Here is a 24,024-nt window from a genome sequence, read left to right on the forward strand (position 1 = left end):
ACCCACAAACCATGAGATCATGACCTGAGCCAAAGTCAGTCACTTAACCCACTGAGCCACTCCAAGGATATACATTTTCTATATTTACATATTTAATTGATATAGATAAAATGGCACACATTTCTCTGGTAATTCCATTTATGAGAAAACAAAGCACCAGTTAGTAAATTAAGTTAGTTAATTACTGGAACCACTTAGTTCTCAATTTAGGGACCAAATAAAATTAGAACATATGAATCTCTTCTCTAACCTCTGGCTCCACAGGGAGCAGAGAGAGAACTGGGAAAGCTTTTAGTGACCATGGGCTACTCCTAGGGTTGGTTGGCAGGGAGGATGGGTGAACAAATAACCTGAGAACCTTAACCATGAGGCATGGGGCAGACAGGAGTGAGGCAGTCAGACTGAGAGGCTTCAGCAGTGCAGAGGGAGAGCTAAGCAAGACCGCCTTTTACATGTTGGAGACAGTTTGCCCGGATGCAGAGTATAGATGCCAGAAAATTGACAGAATGAGAAAAAATAGGGAGAAATTGTTTCCATTGTATTTAATTAATACTAATTAAATCTTAGATTATTGACTTAGACAAATGAATCCTGAACACTGTGCCTTCAAGGGCTCTTCCTCCCCATTCTGAAAATCTGCTCTTGAGGCATATTAGTCCTAGGGGTTGTTTATTTTTCCCCATTTCTACTTCTGTTTCAATATATCTGCAGTAGTTATTTCACAGTGTCCATTAAGTCTGTGAGCACAGAAATACAATTTTAGAACAGCCTGCCTACCATCCATCTTACTTCTTTCCTGGAAATCTATTCAGATTCTCATTCCTGTCTTACCAAAGGGCCATCTCTTCTGTTTTTCTGCAGTGTTTTGGGCTGATCAGATTAGTTGAACAGAAGCCATAAATGGAAGTTTGGGCACATCCTTTGCTAGCTCCTACCCATCTTTCTGGTTTCCACACCTTTTCCAGTTTCCCTTTGCCTCGGCTCCCCACCCAGTTGTCTAGTCATCTACTCACCCTGGGATATATCTCGTTTGGGTGGGTAGAAACTATAATCTGATCATTCCATGACTGGTTCAGACCTCATTGGACGTAAAGCATAAAAAAGACACCCATCTGTGGTTATCCTTCACTGAGGACTTGCTTTCCTGGCATGTTCCCCCCAAATTGCCAAATTCAAGTGATTGCCATCACAAATGGGATTTTCATCTTCACAATGATCAGGTTACCCAGCAAAGCCTTCTCCTGCTTCTTCCACTGTCTTTGGAATTGAAAACAATCCAGCTGTCTCTAAGGAAAAAAAATGAAAACAAACACAAAAATAAACTACTTTTACATTGTAAAGAGTGGGGCAAATTGGCCATTTTTTTAATATTAGAAATTTCAAACAGATGGAGAGCTAATTTATATTTTCATTTTGACATTTACTTACCCAGTGGGAGTGTGATTAAGCCATATTTTAAGCCCAAAGTGGCCTTCATCTGAAAATGTTATAGACATATTCTACTGGTAATGCTCTTCACCATCAACAGAACTTTAGGACCCAGAAACACTAATTCTCCTGTGCCCAGACCACCCTAATCAAGGGGTGCAGGGGATAGGAACCTCCTCTGTGAAAATGTTGGTCTCTTATGATCCTCCCTGTTTCCTTTCTTGCCCCACTTGGGGCCATTTTCCATAGAGCTGGCAAAGGGATCTTCCTTCAATGCAAATTTGACCATGCCAGCCCCATGCTTGAAATAAACCTTTCAACGACTCCATATGACCCTCATAATTAAGTTAAAACTCTAATATTTAGCATGTTATTAAAGTTATCTTCGATCAGACCCTGCTCACTCTTCCCTGCCTGTTCATTCTGCATCCAAGTCATACTAAGCCATGTGTCATCCCAAGATGTGCCTCTTCCACTGTCACTACCAGCCATTTGCACTCACTGCCCATTTGGCCTGGAAAACCCCACTGCCCCTTCTTTACCATTTTACCATGCTAAAATATGACCAAAGATAATTTTACCTGAAACGTTTAGAATGCTAGGGCTTCACTGATTAGTCTCATGTTTGCCCAGGATTTTCAATCTTACTGAATTTCCATCTTACACATTTTCCTACGTTGTTCAGTGAAAACACACATTAAAATTCTTCCAAAGAAACAACCTTCAAAAAAAAACAGCCCCAAAAGATAGATATTTTGCCTAAATCACTGAAAGCAATCTAATCACAAGTGAGTGATTCTTTTCCACACATGATGGAATTTTCCCTTACTGGCTCTGGCCACATCCATGTGTGCTCTTGTCATGCCCTGTCACACACACCCCACCCTCGAAATAGCAATCCTCTAAACTTGATGTGTTCTATTTCCATTTTGTTACTCCATGGTTGAATAAATTATAACATCTGAATTGCCTGTTGTACAAAACTGAGTTATAATCTCAATTTTAAAACAGGAGGTAATGGTAGCAGAGGATATGCAGATATTGTGAGATTCACCTGAGATTTCACAGTGTTTATGGCAAATACAAAAATAGAAGTCCTAATTCTGGAGCCTGTTTTCAGTTCAGAGGTCCTCCTGATTTGAAATAACAGAAGAAAGAGAAATAGTCCTTTGTACTGGAAGCTAATAGCTTGAAAAAGGATGAGTTCCAGAGCAGTGGGCCCCAGACCAAGATGATCAGCAGCCCTTCCAAAGTCCAGTCTGGAGTTGGCCGGCACTTTGTTCCCATTATACTTGCTATGGGGACATCTTTGAGTTCACTCCACCTTTTCATTTCCTCCTTTAGTGCAATGTCACTTGCCTAAAATAGCTTTTAGGTGACTTGCTTTACGGATGTTTTCCATAGAACACCACTCCTTTCCTTTCAGACATGAATTTAATTTTAGTGAATGGATTGAATTTTATTTTTATTTTAATGAGAGCCCTTGTCATCACATCACCCATTACGTTATCCTTCCATATTGGTGCACCTGTTATTCATGTCAGCAATTTATTGACCTCATCAGTTAACTGCTATCCATTCTTTTCTTTTATATATTCAAATAAACTTAACTCTTTCTCATAACTTTCTTAATCAAGGGAATTTTTTATACTAAGTTATTGAAAGCCCCTTGAATCTAATCACTTCAACATATTTTGCCAGCTAACTCTATTAATAGGAAATAATGCACTGATGGTGTGCCACTTAAAATAAAGTTTAGATTAAGTTTAGAAAACTTGGGCAAAGCTAGATGAAGTGTCTTTTTTTTTTTTTTTCTTTTAATTGCTTCTGTGTCCAGAAACAAAGAGGTCCCTGCATGCTTGATATAAGTAGACAATTCATTTAGGCATGGGCAGCTGGGAGCAGGACCTACCACTTCAGGGCTGGGCTGCTTTCAGCAGGTCACATAAGCAGTAGGGCTTCACGGTTTTTCTTTGTCAGAATAGGAGATGAAATGACATCTAACAGAGCAACTTACTAATATTCTTCCCTGGCCCTTCCTCTCTTGCCTTTTCAACAAGTATTTCAGGTAGGATTAATGAAAACCAGATGATAAAGCCACAAACACCATCCTTGGTCTCCAGTTTCTCAAAACAAAAACAAAAACAATAACAAAAAAACAAAAGCACCTAACTAGAAGCAAGTACTTAACCCTCATTATTTAAAAAAATATACATGCTTATATGGACCCATATGTATGTTAATAATATATGAAATCGATGAAGCTTTGTTTGACCCAGACGTGCTGCTGATTTTATAGAAAATTATAGAACAACTGTCAATCTAGAATTGTGCCATATTCTTCAATTCTGACCAAATTTGGAATTGAATAGAGTTCTGATCATAATTACAAGAGACTCAAATACAGGAAGATGCTACTTTCTCTGATGCTTTGTTACTTAGTTCCACTGACAGCAGATTAGTCAGGAAAAGCCTTGGGAAGACACTTCCCACTGACAGATTTGGCAATGCCTTGGGTAGTTTTACAAACTAACCTGATGGAAATTCATTTTTAGTCAGAGAATCCTATAGCACAATCATTTTATTTTATTTTATTTTATTTTATTTTATTTTATTTTATTTTATTTTATTTTATTTTATTTTATTTTATTTTATTTTATTTTATTTCAATATATGAAGTTTATTGTCAAATTGGTTTCCATACAACACCCAGTGCTCATCCCCAAAGGTGCCCTCCTCACTACCCATCACCCGCCCTTCCCTCCCTCCCTCCCCCCCCCCCCCATCAGCCCTCAGTTTGTTCTCAGTTTTTAAGAGTCTCTTATGCTTTGGCTCTCTTCCACTCTAACCTCTTTTTTTTTCCTTCCCCTCCCCCATGGGTTTCTGTTAAGTTTCTCAGGATCCACATAAGAGTGAAACCATATGGTATCTGTCTTTCTCTGTATGGCTTATTTCACTTAGCATCACACTCTCCAGTTCCATCCACGTTGCTACAAAAGGCCATATTTCATTCTTTCTCATTGCCACGTATTACTCCATTGTGTATATACACCACAATTTTTTTATCCATTCATCAGTTGATGGACATTTAGGCTCTTTCCATAATTTGGCAATTGTTGAGAGTGCTGCTATAAACATTGGGGTACAAGTGCCCCTATGCATCAGTACTCCTGTATCCCTTGGGTAAATTCCTAGCAGTGCTATTGCTGGGTCTAGCACAATCATTTTAATTGTTTCCTTATTTGTTTACTACTTTGAATTGTTTGCTTTTCAACCTCTTTTTTGACATTCTACAGACATGTCAGGAGGTTAGAAAGATCCAAGAGCTAATTCTTACCATGGACCTTGAAATAATTTGGATGAATTCCATAGACGAAAGATGAGTAACTTCTTTAACTAAAACTATAGTCTCAGAATTTGAAGGGACCTTAGTGATCTCTAGTTCAGTCACCCATTTGAAGTTTAAGTTTGCTCCAGTCCATCCCAGTCAAGTGAGATTTAACCCTTCAGGGTATCCTCCAGACAGTTCTGGCTTTTAAAAAGTTCTTCCTTATCTTCAACTACATAACTTCTACCCTTGGTTCCAAATCCTGTTGGGAGACATAAAAAACAGCTCTGCTCAAACTCATGAGGCTGCAAACTTATTGAGGGCAGGTATTGTATCCACTACAGCTTCTGGCGACTTGATACATGATTGCCAAATGGAGTTAAAAGCAAATAACGTTCTTCTTTATTTTGATATATATCTTACAAAAATAACAAACGATCAGTATATTTAAGTCCCGTTGAGAAAGCGTCATATAAAGTAGCTGATTCTGTTGTTTAAGCGCTGTACCTGATATGTTTTATTCTTTCAATCTTATAATTCAAGCAATTTTACCTGTCTTGTGTATTGCAGCTTACCTTCGTTATAAACTAACATACTTGCCCCTGCAGATGTTAAGTGTTAGGCATCACATGTGCCAATGAGCTGAAACCCCACTAAAGTAAGCATTAGAAGTTCTGGGTTCCAGCGCCAGCCCCTCACTACCCATCTGAGTGATACTGGCTCTTGGTTCCTATTCTGCAAACTGCAAGGGTTGAACCAAATGTCCTCTCAAAGTTCTTTCCAGCTTCACAAATCATTTGCGTTTTTGACTTGTCTGTCCCATGTGGTAGAGTAGCCACAAAGACAGTCAAAGACGGACCTCTGATTTCCATTTCAGTTCTCCATTTATATTGCTAATTACCATCCAAATGTACAGTTTAAAGCTAGGGATGCTTCTCCCCCCACCTTTTCTCATTTCAGAACACTTTTCTTCAGGAAACAGTGCGCAGGGAGTGTGAAGAACGCTTTGAACTGACAGAGGCTTTGAGCCAAGCCAGAGAACAGCTTCTGGAGCTCAGGAAGCTCAGTGGAAGTTTACCTTTGTCGCCGTGTTCCCTTAACCAGGGCAGCCTAACCTCCTCTGCTGCAGTGGTCAGCAGCCAGGGAGAGAGAAGCCTTACAAGACTGAACTCTGGAAAAGGAATCAAAATCCCCAGCCTGCATGGAGTGTCAAAACCCACCACTGCCCCAACCTCAGTTCAACCCAAGAGGGTCAGCAGCTCAGGTTTGCCTACTTTCCCCCAGCCCCATCCTCCCAGGGGTCGAGCATCTTCCGTAAATGAGACCAGACAAAGACTGACTGCCATTCTGAGGAGGAGACTAAATCAGCAGTGACTGATCCAGCCAGGAGCAGCTCCAAGCAGGACACTTGGTACTTCCCAGACCAAGTGTAACTGAGGATGACAGAGGTCAAATTATTATCACAGATCAAGAATGCACGGTTATAGATATTTTTAATAGGATAGTTGGAAAAACTAGGAATCGTGAAGCCATATTTTCCAAGAGGCCTTTGAAGTTGCAACAGATAATGAAGTTGGTGGTATTCCAGAGGGCCAATTTCTATGTGTCTATATTGGATGTTTAGATGTGTTCTCTGAATATTCCCTTTTTGAGATCACAGGTAAAATTTTTCACCCATAGCATCTTTGCTATTTTTTTTTTTTGCACCTTTACAAGCAGATATATTTCCACCAAAAATAGATTGTGTTGGTTTTGTTGGTGTTTGTTCATTTGTTTGTTGAGCTGAATAGATTAAATAGATGTGATTAGTATTCCAAATAGAAAATAGAAGTACGTTAGTCCTAAATTTGATAACTTCCAAAATATTTAGTTCAAATATTCACAGAATTCAACATCATCATAGAAACCTTCTCTTTTCATCTTGCAATTTAATTGGTTAATACAATTTCTTTTTAGGCCGGAAGTCATGGTAGGTACCCTTCAAGAAGACAGTCTTTCCTGTGAACCTGGGACCTTCTAGAAAAAGGGACACCAACTCCAATTCAAGGACAAGGGGGTTTACTTTTCAAACTTTAGAGATTATTTTTAAAAACAGTCTGGCTGACCATGTAAATATTACTTGGTAGAGGTAGTGTTTCTACATTGAATGGTTTTTAGTAATCACGATTAGATTTTGATTTGAGCCATTGGGAAAAGAACTAATTCAAGACAGTCTCATAGAGGCACATAGTGCTAATTTGGGGGTTCACGTTTTATTACCTCTTAAAATGGCCAATTGGTTAACATATTTTCTATTTTCATAGTGAAAAATTAAAACCAGAAACCAAACCAGCTATTTTAAGTTATAAAGCTTCAGGCTTCTCCTGTTTCTTAAAACATAAGTCTTTACCTTAAGCTAGTGATTGTCCATCTTTTTTCCCCTTCAAGTTGAACTGCATTTTTTTTTTCCAACGCTGACTTTACTTAAATGCTTCATCTGACTGTATCAGGGACATCCAAGTCGCTTTTTAATCCCAGATGAGAATGTTAGTAGCACATGTCAAATATGGCACATAAAACTCCCCTCTGTCTGGCTATTATGTTCATGAGAGAATCCAAAGGTACTTGGAATCCCTCCCATGTGCAAAAAAAAAAAAGTAAAGCTGCTAAGTAAATTCAAGTTCATCTCTAATCTTTAAAAGGATTAGTCTAATCTAACAATCGTGTGTTTTAACTTCAAAAAAAAAAAAATTCCACATTAGGTCTGCCGATTTCCCTGACTAGTTTAAGTGAGCACATCTTGTGTTAAGGCTTAGAATGCTTAGTTTCACTTTACAGAGATCGATGTTCCTTATAATGGCATTTGACAAGAGAACAAAACAATAGAATGGTGGTGCTGGAGTGAACCTTAGAGGTCACCCCAACCATTTCTTTACAAATAAGGAATAGATACCCAAAGAAGTCCGACTTGCTAAAGAGGTACAGCTAGTGACAGAGCTAAAACCAGACCGTTAACCGACCCCAACCACTCCACTCACTTTCCCACTCATCAGAGTTTCCCCAGCCTCCATCAGGACTTTTGTCAGAAGCCCCACATAGTATTTACCTAATATTTTCTTTAAATGCCCTCGCTTTTTAAACTTAAAGTTATGTAAAAAAAAAAAAAAAAAGTTATGTATTCTTTCTTGGCCCAAGAAAGAATAATTGTAGAGTAACGAGTTTGATTTGCTAGGTATATTTTTGCTAATACTTGAAAATCAACATGTGTCTGTTAAAATTACAAAATGTTGGTTGGTGTACCCCCTAAAATCATCGTGTACAATGACAGTAGTACCCGTGCCACCCTCTGGGAACTACTGGACCAGACCTCGATGTTTCTGACCTGGTATTTGGATGTTTAAATTACAAGTACTTGTGACGTGAGGTAGATGGCAGAAGCTAGAGAAAACTTTAATAAAAGCCTACAGGAAAATTCAGGGCAGCGGTTCTTTGCCATCATATGATACACGCTTTTCCACAGTCTCCCAATTTCAGCTCTCTCTTCAGGAACCATGGGGATACATTGTTTTCCCTAAATTATGAACACATTTAAATTTGTAAAGAAGGTCACGTGTAAGCTTTTCTAAAGTGATAAAAACTATCAGTGCAAATCTGGTTTCTTGGTTTGTTATACTCTCACTTTATAACAAGTCATTATGTTAATCTCTCTGAGAATAGAATCACGGTAAGACTGTGTTATATTCCACAAGTATATTAGAGAGGTTATTCCGTGGATACACGACAGAGACAATATTGACATTTGTATCAAGCTAGACCACTTGAATGGTGCCATCTAAGCTATGTGCTGGGATTTTTTAGAGGAAGACACTTAAAGAAAAGAGAATCGCATTAGAGTATGTAACCTGGGGGTTAAGAACATAAACTTCCCTTGATTTTCTCACTGATGAGATAACTCCTGGCATGAAACAGTATCATATCAAGAGTGTTAGGGAGGCAGTGAATACTATGGCAAAAGAGAGCTCTCAAATGCATATAATGGATATTAATTTAAATCTATTAGTTTTACTGAGAACAAACTGAGGGTTGATGGGGGGTGGGAGGGAGGGGAGGGTGGGTGATGGGTATTGAGGAGGACACCTTTTGGGATGAGCACTGGGTGTTGTATGGAAACCAATTTGACAATAAATTTCATATATTAAAAAATAAATAAATAAAATAAATCTATTAGTTTTAATTTCTCTATATACATCTGTTTTCCATGACCTCAATGGAAGGATTCGTAGGTACAAAAAGAAAAGAATATCACAGAAAATATTCCTCAAATAATTATAACCCTGGTTTTTTTTTCTTCTCAATTTAATATTGGTAGACAAAGATGGGAGAATTCTATAGTTAACATAGATTTTTCAAGTGATTTTTTCAAAGTCTTTTTGAATGCAATTACTGTATTTATAGTTAGTCAGAATTACTTAAAAGTTATATTTTCTGGCAATGGAATTGACTGGAAGAGATGTTAATGTTGAAAATTATGCAGGGGCACCTGGGTGGCTCAGTTGGTTGAGGCTCCAACTTCAGCTCAGGTCATGATATCATGGTTCATGAGTTTGAGCTCCATGTCAGGCTCTGTGCTGACCGCTCAGAGCCTAGAGCCTGTTTCAGATTTCTGTCTCTTTCAAAAAGAAACTTTAAAAAAAGAAAATTATGTAAAACTAAGATTTTTTAAAATGTTCTATTAGTTCAAAAAGTTTTTGTAGTATTACAGATCAATTATAGCTAATTGCTTTGATTGTGGAACAAGTTTTCTCAAGCTGGATCTTTTAAGGTTCTTAAAATTGCTGTATTGCACTGATAAAGCAACCTAGTATCCTGAGAGGGTTAATGCACTGGAGCTCAAAATTCCTGACCATCATTGTGTATCTTATGGAGCACAGGAAATCAATTTAATTATGTGTCCAAAGTTCACAAATCCTACAATGATTATAGATATATATTTTTTACTTTTCCACTTTCATGGTTTATTTTTTTAATTTATTTATTCTGAGAGAGAGAAAGTGCATGAGCAGGGGAGGGGCAGAGAGAGAAGGAATGAGTGAATCCCAAGCAGGCTGTGCTCTGTCAGCACAGAGCCCAGCAACACAGGGTTAGAACTATGAACCATGAGATCATGACCTGAGCCTAAACCAAGAGCTGGACGCTTAACTGACTGAGCCACTCAGGTGCCCCTTCACTTACATGTTTTAGTAAAATAATATATCTTGTTCAGAACACCTTTAATGGTCCTCAAGCCATGATAGACAATAATGGTCGCATTCCTAAGGTGTTGTCTATGGTATCTTAAGGAAGAAATTCTACTTTTCCTTTTGAAAATATTAACCCCATATAGTAATAAATTGTGAAGCCAATATAGTTGGGTTGCCTCTTTAAAATCTTAAATATAAATTATGTCATCTTTGTATAATCTTTTTCACACATAAAATTTTCTTCATAACACTGTAGTTGAATCTGAAACACACACATATCCTATGACAATATTTACCATGATCCAGAAAGTCAAAATATTTCCTTCTTCTCCAGCATTTATACAGCATGATGTTTTATATCCATTGAGTAAAAAAATTTACTAGACATCCCTTACCTCCACCCCAAAATATACAAGAGGATACTGTGTCACAGAGATTAATTTACCTGGAAATGAATACTGATTAAGACCAAGGAATAATTTTTAAACTTCTGCAGTTTCTGAGCATCTTGATCTGTAGAACAGTGAAGCTATATTATACATTCACTCATTTCTTCAACAGATACAGAGAATTGAAAAAGCACTGTGAGAGCTATAAAAATGAAGACATACTACAGTTTCCCGAGAATTGTATAGTAGAGAGCAAGAGGACGTATATTCAGAAATTATAATGTCAGGTAGTAGATGCTGAGGAGAGAATCAAAAGCAAAGTGTTACACGAGTTCATCTTCTTGCTGGAAAAATCAGGGAGCATTTTTAGCAAGAACTGGCATTTATAATAGATCTTAAAAAATTGGTAGGGTTTTATAGAAGAAGGTATACCAGATGGAAGAGATGTATAAAGAGGTACAGGCATGGGAAGTGTAGAAAATACTTGGTGAAGGGAAGTAGTGGGAACCTGACCCCATAGCATGGAGGTGTTGAATAAAGGCCATTGCAGCATTTTGACTAAAAGAAGCATGCGTTTTGTTGAAATCTGGCAGAGGCTTATAGGAATAATTATGGGGTGGAAAGGCTGGAGATGGAACACAAGTTGGTAGATTAGTACAGTAGTCCAGACAAGAGTTATATGAAGTTTCTGAATAAAGATGTTGACAACGGAAATAAACAGGAAGGATCTGACTCGAATTCTATTCAGAGAAGGGAAAGAATCTGTTCCCTATTAAATATATTTTAAAACTGTTACTAGTTATTGCCACTTAGCAGGGGTGCCGTGTATGATATCGGTCCAATTAAAGGATCACCCTTCTATTTAAGAATATTACAGCTTGTCTGAAAAATGTGAAATCGTGGGAACTACATTTCATTTGGGAAACAGGTAAACTAATCCCACAGACTCAGGACTTATAAGAATTCTTAAAGTTAAAAAAAAATACAAATCTGAATCGTGTTCTAAGAATTATGGAGGAGGAAGGTGGAAATTGACATTTAAAAAATAACTATCATCTTGGCCTCAAAGAATGCAAAGCACAACTCAGTGGTGACCTTAGGGACTAATACGGCGCAATAAACCCTTTTCTGATTTCTGTTAACTGTTTATGAGGGAAAGTAAAGGAGATAGTAGCCAAAATACGATAAGGGTTATCTTAAAATCCTTAAATTTTATAGTTCTGAAATGACTTGATACATCACCTGGCCCAGACTTATAATTTTACAGAAGGAAATAATAGTTCCCTTTGAGGTTAAATAATCTTTTAAATTCTTATAACTGCTTAACAGCTGACTTGATGAGAAAGCCATGGCCTCCAAATCTTGGCCAAACATCTCATTTGTAGGCTGGAAGAATAGTATCAGTGCTCTAAATTCTTGCTACTCAAAGTGATCCAGCAGGATCAATGTCTCCTGGGAGCTTATTAGAAATGCAGACTATCAGTCCTCACACCCAAACCTACGGAATAAAATCTGATTTTAATGAGATCTGCAGGTGATCCTTATACATGTTAAAGCCCTGGCATATTTCACCTCTAAGAGCTATACATTAGTATTGAACGGAAATAATCTTGCTAGACTCAGTTCCCTCATGCCTATCTGAAACAAATGGCTCTCTGAGACCACCCATCCCCATGTTCAATACCTCAGCTCCCAATGCACTCAAATTCTTTTTTTTTCATCAATTGATTGTGAATCTTGAAAACTCTCCAGAAAAGCTAGTGAGTAAAAGGAAATCAATATCTAATCAATATTCATAAAATCTTATGTCACAATCCAAGTTTCTGAGCCTGCAAAGAACTAAAGATTTGTTATTAACAAAAAAAACCCAATAGAAATGCTTTCATTTTGATCATTGGCAACTCATTGAATAATCTTTTTTTTTTTAATGTTAATTCATTTATTTTGAGAGAGAGTGTGTGTGTGTATAAATTGGGGAGGGGCAGAGACAGAGGGAGAGAGAGAATCCCAAGCAGGATCTGCGCTGTCAGCACAGAGCCCTACACAGGGCTTGATCCCATGCACCATGAGATTATGACCTAAGTCAAAATCAAGAGTCGGTCACTTAACTGACTGAGCCATGCAGGTGCCCCTCATTGAATAATCTTAAATTTTAATCTCATAATGGTACCTATTTGGTTTAATCTCATAATCTCATAATGGTACCTCATAATGGTAATCTCAGATTTAATCTCATAATGGTACCTATTTCCCCAAAGGAAATCTGGTATTGCTGGTTGTCTTTGAGGCTTGTGAAACATAGAATACTTAGATAATTTATTGGAATCATGAGAAGAGATACTGGTATATTATTATCCCTGAAAGTAGTTCTTAACCACTTAAGTATAAAACTGTAACTTGCAATATACACCTAGATCAATTTTTTTTAAAGGTAGACCAGCATTGAATAAGAATTTGATTCATATTTAAAATTTCAAAATCTGGGGGTGCCTGGGTGGCTTAGTCAGTTAAGCATCTGCCTATTGATTTTGACTCAGGTCATGATCCCAGGGTTGTGGGATCAAACCCCACATCAGGCTCTGTGCTGAGCTTGGAGCCTGCTTAAGATTCTCTCTCTCTCCCTCCTCCCCCAACTCATACTCACTCTCTCTCTCTCAAATTAAAAAAAAATTAAAAAGAATTATGAAATTCAAAATCTGTACTTGACACAATAAGGCATCATGCTCACTTGCCTGTGAATATTAAATCAGCTTATGTCATTATATAACAGGATGGCTACATTCTTTAACCTTTGAATTTAGAAAATAATGAAAGGATGGACTTCATTTGCCATTAAAAAGTTTTTAATCCTTTTATTAACATTCTTACTGCTGATATTCAGCTTCTATGGTTGTTATTGTCATTAATCTCATAAATAATAATAATTCAAGCCCAAGAATTAGACATATAATTTAAAATATTGAAGCATTTTAAAATAGACGTTTTTTAAGACTTAACACGGGAAATATACTTTTTCTGGAAAGTATGAACATCTGGTTTTACATTGTGCACCATTGTCAGATATATCCAACTTTCTCCCAAGTGAGCTTGATACAGTCTAACACATTAATCTAAAGAGATGCCTTCTGTCTTCTGTCTTCTTAGACTGAATGAGTTCTACAGTTGTAATTTTCTATCTGGAACCTTAAATTTCTAGGGAATTAAGGTTACTGCCAAGATTGAATTAACTACTTTTCACTGATTTAAAGCAGAATTTCCTAAAACCTGGGATGGCCAAATTTCCATTCTCTATTACTACACTTTTCAAATGGTTGAGGTTTTAGCTGGAATCTCATAGCATCTCAAAACCAGAATCATTTTTATTTTACCAAGAGGTATACAGTACTCAGTAAAGAACTGAGGTGAATGAGAAAAGATGAAGTTAGGGAGAAAAGAATCCACTACCTTATTTCATAGAAGTGATGAAGTAAAGACCTAATCCACAGATTCATTCCCTCCAGGATTTTAAGTCAGTGTTTTCAGCTGTGTACCCTGAAAATGTGATTTTAAAATACTATAGGGGTGCCTGGGTGGCTCAGTTGGTTAAGCGCCCCATTCTTGGTTCTGGCTTAGGTCATGATCTCAGTTTCATTGGTTCAAGCCCCATGTTGGGCTCTGTGCTGGCAGCATGGAACCTGCTTGGGATTTTCTCTATCTCTCTCTCTCTCTGCCCCTCCCCCCCAACTTGTACTGTCTCTGTTTCTCTCCAAACAAACTTAAAAAAAAATTAAAAAATAAAGAAAACTATTTATTGTACATTTGTAAGTTGACATCTAAAATATTTCATTATAAGTTTAAATAGTGGCAAAGGATGTTGTAAAGATAATCAGCATTTAAAAATAAAACTGTTACTTTAAGATACCTTTATGATTACAAAAGGTATTTTTATTGATCTCCCATGTTATTAAATTACTATCAAAACATATACATAACTTTATAACATTCTTATGGATTAATGTTACTAATTATTAATATACTAGTATTTATTTTTAATATTTCTCTTATTACCTTTTTATTTACTTTTTTATTTTAAATTTTTATTTTAATTCCAGTTAGTTAACATAGAGTATTTTATTAGTTTCAGGTACACAAAATAGTAATACAACACTTCCATACATCACCATGTGGTCATCACAGTAAGTGCCCTCTTTAATCCCCAACACCTATTTAACCTATCTCCACACCCCCCTCCCCTCTGATAACCATCATATTTTTCTCTATAATTGCACTCTGCTTCTTGATTTCTCTCATTTTTCCCTTTGCTTGTTTTATTTCTTAAATTACACATATGAGTGAAATCATATGGTATTTGTCTTTCTCTGATTTACTTATTTTGCTTAGCATTATACTCTTTAGCTCCATCAATGTTTTGTAAATGACAAGGTTGCATTCTTTTTTGTGGCTGAGTAATATTCCATTATATATATATTATATATATAATATATATCTAATGTATGTATATGTAATATATATGTGCGTTATGTATATATATGTACATATATATTCCGTATATATGTACGTATATATTATGTATATATTATATATATACACTATATATACACATGTATGTACATATATATTATATATTATGTATATATGTATCTCATGTCTTTATCCATTCACCAATCGATGGACACTTGGGATGCTTCCATATCTTGGCTATTGCAAATAATGCCACTATAAACATAGGGGTGCTTGTATCCCTTTGAATTAGTGTTCTTGTATTATTTGGACAAATACCCAATAGTGTTATTACTGGATAATAAGGTAGTTTTACTTTTAACTTTTTGAGGAAACCCCATACCATTTTCCAGAGTGGCTGCACCAGTTTACATTCCTAGAAACAGCATGCAAGTGTTTTTTCCCCACATCCTCGCCAACACCTGTTGTTTCTTGTGTTATTGATTTTAGCCATTCTGACAGGCATGAGGTGATAGCTCATGGTAGTTTTCATTTGCATTTCCCTGATGGTTAAGTGATGATGAAGATCTTTTCATGTGTCTGTTGGCCATCTGTATGTCTTCTTTGGAGAAATGTCTGCTCATATCTTCTGCCCATTTTTTATTGGATTATTTATGGGTGTTGAGTTGTAGGATACTAAACTTTTATGAGGTATGTCATTTGCAAATATCTTCTCCCGTTCCCTAGGATGCCTTTTATGTTGATTGTTTCCTTCACTGTGCAGAAGCTTTTTATTTTCATATAGTCCCAATAATTTATTTTCTCTTTTGTTTCCCGTGCCTTAGGAGACATATCTAGAAAGAAGTTGCTATGGCCAGTGTCAAGGAAATTACTTCCTGTGCTGCCTTCCAAGATTTGTATGGTTTCAGGTCTCATATTTAGGTCTTTAATCCATTTTCTTTTTAAATTGTTAATGTTTATTTTTTGAGAAAGAGACAGAGCATGAGTGGGAGAGGGGCAGAGAGAGAGGGAGACACAGAATCTGAAGCAGGCTCAAGGCTCTGAGCTGTCAGCAAAGAGCCCGAGATGGGGCTTGAACACACAGACGGTCAGATCATGACCTGAGCCGAAGTTGGACATTCAGCCTACTGAGCCACCCAGGCATCCCTTTGTCTTCCTGCTTTAAATGTTTTTTTTTCTTTATCCAATGTTTTGCAAATTCAACTACAATATGTGATGGTGTGGGTTTCCTTTTGTTGATTTGGTGAGGGTTCCCTGTGTCTCCTAGATCTGGATGTATATTTTCTTCCCCAGATTAAGGAAGTTTTCAGCTACTATTTCTTCAATAAATTTTCTTCCCCCTTTTCTCTCTTTCCTTCTGGGACTCCTATAATACAAATCTTATTATGTTTGATAGAGTCTGAGTTTAAATGAGTCTGAGTTTGAATGAGCCTGAGTTCTCATTTTGCATAATTCTTTTGTCTCTCCCTTGTTCAACTTGATTACTTTCCATGCTCTTTCTTCTAATTCAAGTAATTCATTTCTCTGGTTCTTCCATCCTGCTGTTCATTCCATCAAATGTGTTTTTAATTTTGTTTATTGAGCCCTTTATTTCTGCTATGTTATTCCTTATCTCTGTGTTAAGGGTCTTATTCATTTCTTCCACTCTTTTCTCAAGTCCAGTGAGTATCCTTGGGATCAGTCTTTAAATTCTCTATCAGGTATGTTACTTAGTGAAACTATCTGTTTCACTTAGGTGTCTGGCTGTGGTCTTGTCCTGTTCTTTCAATTGGGGTAAATTTCTCTATCTCCTAATTTTGTCTGCCTCTCTGTGTCTGTTTCTCTGTGTTAAGAAAGTCAGCTGTGCCTTCTGCTCTTGAAAGTAGTAACTTTATGATGAAGAGGCACTGGAGAACCCACAGTGCAATGTCCCCTGTTCACCAGAACCTGGCACTTCAGGAGAGCATCCTGTGTGTGTTGCTTATGCCCTGCTATTGTGTCTGAGTTACTTTTCCTTTCAGTGCAGTCATCTGCCTGTTGTGGGCTGTGCTTGCTCCCTGTGGTGTTAGTGGGACCCAGACAGGCCAGCTCTGAGTGTATATGCCCACTAGTGAACCTGAGAGTGGGGCAACGGTGTTAACAGAATTTGTACTGGGCCACTGGTCCTATGCCGGATCCCCCTGAAGCATTGCCGTGGCTGGGCGCTGCGCGCCAGGGTGGCTGGGGGCACGTGGCTGGGCCTGGGGCAGTACACGTGTGCACCACGCATAGGCAGCTGTGCACCTGGCGGCTGCATGGGGTGCACTCGTGACTTTACCAAAATTTGCCCTGAGCCCAGGACTGAGGGTAGCAGGCTTAGAAGGGGCAAGTCCTCAGGAGAACTTGTAGACATGGAGCACTGGTAGCAGGTTAGGTAGCAAGTCTCTGTGCAGTGCCACCTCCCACAGGCACTTCTGTGTTTATACTTGGGGGCAGGGGAGAAGAATGGCACCTGCTAGCTCCCTCGTTTTCTGAGAAGTCCCCCAACATACTCGGAAATCATTGTGAACAGATCTGTGTCCCATTTGCCCCTGGCATTGTGTAAGCTGCCATTTTTATGTTGCCGCTCCACACAGGCTGCGGTCTCTTTAAGGGCGGCAACCCAGCTATGGCCCTCCCAGCTCACCTGGTGCTGAGGCAGCTGAGTTTTAAAGCTCCTGGCTCCAGTCCCACTGGTTTTACAAACTCGTGGAATTCAGCCCCTCTGGTTTTGAAAGTCAAACGTTATGGGGATTAATCTTCCCCATGTGAGCTCCCTGGTGCAAGGGCCCATTTCTCTGCCCTCTCTGCATGTGCAGCTGCCTTCCTCCTGCAGGCAGCCTCCCTCCACCTTTCTGACCTTCCTAACCTTTCAGATGCAGCTTCTTCTCTATCAGTAGTCTTGGAGTTTGTTCTGCCTGTCTTTGTTCTGATCGCTGCCCCGTTTATTGACTTGGATATGGATGATATCTAGTTGGAAATGTGGGACAGGTGAGCTCAGTATCCTCTTACTCCGCTACCTCCCCAAGATCCTTCCAGGATCTATTATTAATATGTTAACATAGGGGTGCCTGGGTGGCTTAGTCGGTTAAGTGTCTGACTCTTGGTTTGGGCTCAGGTCATGATCTCACAGTTTCGTGAGTTTGAGCCCTGCATTGGGCTCTGCACTGACAGTGAGGAGCCTACTTGGGATTCTCTCTCCCTGTCTCTCTGCCCTTCCCCCGCTCGCTCTCTCTGTCAAAATAAATAAATAAACTTTAAAAAAATACAAAAAGTAAACAACATAAATATATTACAAATTTTGTTAAATAATTATTAAGCATGAAAGTTCAATTTTATTGACAATGCATTTCTTGATGAGGTGAATCCATAATGTTTCCTTTTACATTTAATGAAAAATAAAATGGGTGACGTTAAAAGAATTTGTACATAGGATATCGTTTGCTTTTTATTAACAGGAGGTAGAAAACACTAAACATTTTATGACGAAAGAAGATGAGGATTATACTGTATTGCAATCCACATTTCAAGCAGTATTTAATAAAAATTGTTTTAACTACTTGGTTGAAGAATAAGTGCCAAGTGGAAAGATCGTAGAACTTTAGTATATCTTGAAAAGGTTAATAGTCTAAGAAAACATTCTAATTACATTTGAAAATATTAGGGACACTCACCTATACTGCTTTGCTATATAAGGTCTGGAGTTTTTTCTAGCAAATAATGTGTCTGAGGGATAAATATTGAGAAGAGCTGAAAAGAGCTGCTTATATTTAAATGCATTGCAGGAGGGGGCATTTTCAATAATCAACCTTTCTTACTCAACATTAGTTAACATTATTTTTGCCTTGCTTTCATGAAACCATCCCTCACATGGATATTTGACAAATCCAGGGCACAGAAGAAGAGAATCATTAGTCCAAAATTGCCTAACTCCCGTCTCTGCAATCTACCAGAAAATCCCAATGTGTGCTAAAATATTACATTTCTAGCATGACGCTTGAATAGCAATATTTATAAGTCAAGGAAATAGGAGAATCTTAGGTTCACAGTATCTATGAATTTAAGACTATCAAACCTTTGAAATACCCCTGGGGTGTAAGTTCTCCATGTCAAAGGCCACTGTTCTAAGTTAGCAAATCAAATCAACCAGAATCCTGTCTGCATCAGAACATTACACCTTCTGGGCAAAATTGAGTAGAATACCTCAGATCAGAGGGTTGGGCTCCCAGACTCCTGATCCAAGACAGAGGTTGTGCCCCATTCCCTCTGTCTGCCTCCACCCAGGGTACAGAGTGTCAGGGAGAGGACCCTGAGAGCCAGTTCATACTTCTTTTGGCCTTGGGCCCAGATCACAGCAGAGAGAAATTTCTGAGTGCAGTATGGGTGCTGTCCCTGTGGTTCTCTGTGACCGTGTCCAAACGGAACTCTTTATAACACTCTTAACCAAAGGAACCCCACAACTGACCAACCCTATTCACCTTATGCAGTCTAAGGCACACTGCAATCTCCAGGAAGAAAGTTCTTTAATTTTCCAGTCCCTGGCAATAATAGAAGTAGTAGTAAAGAGGAATATGAGCCATTAGGATCAAGTTTGGGGCTTAAATTTTCTGTAAATAACATGGTTGGAATTCTGCTCCACTAATTATTTAATGTCATCAAATTCTTGGTATCTGCATGACTCATGTGGAAGTGGAGAAAGAGCTTATTTTTACCATTTGTGCCCTGGACATAGTATGCTGGTAGGGAGAGATGTCCCTGTTGGATGGAAAGAGATGTTTTTCCATGTTTTGATGTTATTATCCATGAGTCAGATATAATTATACAACCAATATCAGAGTTTGTTTTGCTTGGGTATTAAAGGCCTTAGAAATGTTTGTCAAATTGTCTGTAATTTCGTGCTTTAAATTGGGCTTGATGCATCTCAGTAGCATATGTGTGTAGAGTATCGCTGTTCTTATTTTAGTTACAATGTCCTAAATGTTTCTTTTTTTTTTTTTTTAATTTTTTTTTCAACGTTTTTAATTTATTTTTGGGACAGAGAGAGACACAGCATGAACAGGGGAGGGGCAGAGAGAGAGGGAGACACAGAATCGGAAACAGGCTCCAGGCTCTGAGCCATCAGCCCAGAGCCTGACGCGGGGCTCGAACTCACGAACCGCGAGATCGTGACCTGGCTGAAGTCGGACGCTTAACCGACTGCGCCACCCAGGCGCCCCTGTCCTAAATGTTTCTAATGCTTACTTCATAGGTACATTCTTAACTCTCAATGGCCCCCAGATACCCAGAGTTTCTGCAACCATCCCCACCCCTCCAGAATTAGGACAGCTCTCGAAGGACACAGGGAAAGGTAGGTGTCCAACTGGGCCTGAGGGCATGTGACCTGATTGAGTGTATGATCCTGATTGTATTTCAACCACAAGAACTTTATGAGCTGTTCATTTATTTGTTGTTATTATGTATGCCTCTTCTGGCCTTTCTTACTGTAAAAGCAGCCAAATTTTTAATGAAGAAACTGTGGACTCATACATTATTGAAACTCAGTCACTACAGGTGACTTATACAAACCTTATTCCAAATGTAATGCCACAGGTTTCAGTACACAGATCTTCTCATAAAGGTTCCGCATTTTCCTGGGAACATGATCAGGATACTGTCTTAGCAGTTTTCCTAGGCCATCTTTACATTTAGTCTTAGCACTCCCGAGAAAATTTAACCTCGGATCTTCTAACTTACCTAAATGTGTGTAAAAAGGGATCTATTACACTCCCTTATCCATCTCAGGTTAAAATCAAGGTCTCACTGCAGGTCAGAGAGATTTTCTTGCATTACTGAAAAAGCACGAATAAAAAAGGCATGGACACATCAGGCTGTGCCTTCACTTTGTGTTCCGTTTAAAAGCAGGAACTAGATATCTGGTGTAAGATGGTGTGATACCTGGCCAGCAGGCATTGATGCAGTCCCTTCCAGTATCTCGGTAAAAACCGTGATGGAAAAGAAAAGCACACAGGCAACAGAATCACAAGAACCTGCCACCACCACCTCCCCCCCACGCCCCCCCACTGCTGGGCCACATGGGTGCTGCCCTTCAAAGCACCTGGGCCACTTTGTAGGGAACATTCTGAGATGCAAACTCCTGGGGGGAAAAAAGGCTAAAGAAGCAGCTTGTGTGAGTGGCGGTAGGGAGGGAGAGATGGGCAGCGGTGCATTAGATCTCAGAAAGGGGAATTCTCTCCCGTACAGCCGTGGGTCAGCACACGGGACACTCAGCACAGGTGGAAGAGTGTGCCCTGTCAGAAGAGCGTGGTTGCCTACAGAGCAGGTAGTGGTAGCGGTAACAGCAACAGTATGGCAGGAGTAACAATGATAATGCTAGTTATATTTGTTGTTTATGACGGGCAGTCCATAGTGCCAAGAGCTTTGGAAGTATTTCATTTAATTCTCCTAAGAACTCTGTGAAGTTGGTATATTTATCAACTTCCTTTCACAGGGGAGAAAACTAAGGCACAGAGAGGTTAAGCAGCTCACCCAAAGTCACACAGCTTATAAGTGGCAAAGTCTGGATCGGCAAATAGACAATGTAAACTGGGAATTGGACTGGGGACCAAGCACATTGTCTTGCCTCCATTTGTGTCTCTGAAAAGGGATGGGACCCTCACTTCAGAGCAAACTTGAGTGACGTCTCTATACTCTGTTGACATAACAGTCTAGCCTCATTTGAGGGTGAACATTCAAGAAGCAAGAGAGAGAGAGAGAAGAGAGAGAGAGAGAAAAGAAAAGAGAGAAGGTGCTTAGAAACTATGGGAAAAAATTATAAAACAAGGGAAAACCATATAGGAAAAAAAGAAGACAAAACAGATCTATGAAAGAGATCTATTGCAGAATCTTATAAGGACCCTTTAGGAAGCTATTTAGCATCCTGTGGAAACAGAATATTATAGGTCTCACGTTCCTTTTTTAAAATGTGTCATTGTCTATATTAGGTCTTTAGGTCCTGTGCTTTCTGATTTATTTCTAGAATATGATGTCCTAGCTATAGCCTTAAAAAAAGCAGGTCCTTCTAAATACAGACAAAGGAGAAAAAGAGTGTTAAAACTGGTACAAAAGGAGAAAGATATAACAAATTATATAGCTGTTCACAAGAAAAACTCTCCAGATAAAGTCAAAGGCCAAAATTTATAAGAATAAAAACATGTTCTAAAATTAGTAATGAGAAGACTGCTCATAAAAATTGTCTATGAAAGTCCATTTTTGTGGCACAGGTCTTCAGAAGTTAAAGTTTCTTTTGTAGAATAAAGCCTTTTATTCTCAAAGGTCATTTATGCTCATTTTTCATTGTTAATCACAGTATGAAATTAACACCCATCATTGTGGAGTGTGTATAAACTTCCACTGTTTTGATTTGGGGCAAAGGATCTTGAGACTGTCTTTGCTCTTCTTCCTTTGATTTATTTCTATCATCTTATCATGTGCCATCCATTTCTCTCTCTTTTTTCCTTTCTTGCCATCTTCTGAATAGGTTTTCTTTTTTCTTTTCATCTTTTGCTATTACCACCCCACCCCCTACCTCTCTTTTGGAATTAATTATCTCTATATCTATTTTTAGGAGTTACCCTAGACATTTTAACACACTTACTTCATTTCTGGATGCTCTGCCCAAACAATGCAAGAACCTTAGATTATTTAAACTATAGTTTTCCACCCCATTCCAATCTATATTATACTTTGACCAGTATTTGAATTCTATCTTGTTGGTTTAACCTCACAAATTAGACATTATTATTATTAATTATTATTATGTAGTCAGTGTTTATTTCAATATACCCAACATATTTATCACTTTCTTCGCTCACTGTTTCTTCTTGCAGACCTTCCTCCATTTGGTCTCATAATCTTTCTGCATAAAGCAGTTTTCATTTTGGAAAATTTTATTCAATTCTTCATCAGTCTGTTTGATTATGTTTTTTAAAAGCCGTCTCCTCAGTCAGTTAAGCATCAGACTTGATTTCAGCTCAGGTCATGATCTCATGGTTCATCAGTTTGAGCCCCAAGTCAGGCTCTGTACTGACAGCACAGAGCCCACTTAGGATTCTCTCTCACCCTCTCTCTCTGCCCCTCCCCAACTTGCATACAGACACACATACACACACACACACACACACACACACACACTCTTTGTGTGTGTCTCTCTCTCAAAATAAGTAACCTTTAAAAAAAAATAAAAAGCCATCTCTTATTCCTTTCTCACAAAATATTTATTTCTTCACCATACCAAACATGGTTATTTTATATTCTGTGTCTTATCATCTTTACAGATCTGATTTTGCTGCCTGTGTCTGCTCGTTCTCATTCACGGTGCTTTATTCTCCTGCAGGGGAGGAGAGAAGGCAGAGTATACCTATGCGTAGTTTTATGTGAGCTTATGTTCTTTGGAACTCTATCCATAGGAATTCTTCGAGGCCTCAGTTGAGATTGCATTCTTCCAGAAAATATTTACATTTGCTCCTCCCAGTTGATTATACAAACATTCTGAAAATGCTTTAATTAAAATTCTTCTCTTTCAGTTTTTCAGATACAGGTGGTATAACATAAATTCATGCAAAAAGCCACGTGAGGGCCAAGCTGTAGTTCTAAATTCCCAAGTGAGATTTCCTACCACTCTCCCCCAGCATAAAAATAGAATCAGATGTGGTTTGTCCCCTTCTGTGTAGCAGTTCGTTTTTTACTCACCCTTAATTGAAGGTAAAGCCCTTTGAGATTCCTGCTTCATGTAGGGGTCTTCTATAAGATTTCAAATGTTGTGGCAGGGGTGGTGGTGGTGAAATAAAGAGGATTAAGGGCACTGAGTATGTATAGAATTGTTAAATCATATCGTAGCAAAAAAAAAAAAAAAAGATTTCCAATTTTGTGTGGGCCTAACACAAAGAGAGCTGGCTTTGGTTCTCCTCTCCCAAAGTTGTTACTTTTATCTTGTTTTTGATCTCTGCTGATGCTTTACTTTTGTGCCATCTCAGTGATGTCTTTTTTTTTATGTTTATTTATTTTTGAGAGAGAGAGAGAACGAGGGAGGGACAGAGAGAGACAGGGACAGAAGATCCAACGCAGGCTCTGCACTGACAGCAGAGAACCCCATGCAGGGCTTGAACTAACGATCCATGAGATCATGACCTGAGTCGAAGTCAGACACTTAACCGACAAAGCCACC

General features: G+C 38.4%; 1 protein-coding gene across 8 annotated transcripts in view; it reads left to right on the forward strand.

Moving 5' to 3' along the window:
• LEKR1 (leucine, glutamate and lysine rich 1) overlaps positions 1-24,024 on the forward strand; it is a 231,856-nt gene that overhangs the window by 177,802 nt on the left and 30,030 nt on the right. For 6 of the 8 annotated variants that reach the window (XR_009261914.1, XR_009261913.1, XR_009261911.1 and 3 more), the window contains 2 exons: positions 5,717-6,020; positions 20,071-20,169. Coding sequence is in view for 1 of the 8 variants with exons in the window: in XM_058730308.1 (XP_058586291.1) it covers positions 5,717-6,130 (414 nt within the window). In the remaining 7 variants the exon portion in view is untranslated. Of the gene's footprint in view, positions 1-5,716; positions 6,511-20,070; positions 20,170-24,024 lie in introns of those variants that run through there. The other 2 variants (XR_009261916.1, XM_058730308.1) reach the window with 2 other exon arrangements.

The sequence above is a fragment of the Neofelis nebulosa genome, chromosome 5 (assembly GCF_028018385.1).
Source record: "Neofelis nebulosa isolate mNeoNeb1 chromosome 5, mNeoNeb1.pri, whole genome shotgun sequence".
Taxonomy (NCBI): domain Eukaryota; kingdom Metazoa; phylum Chordata; class Mammalia; order Carnivora; family Felidae; genus Neofelis; species Neofelis nebulosa.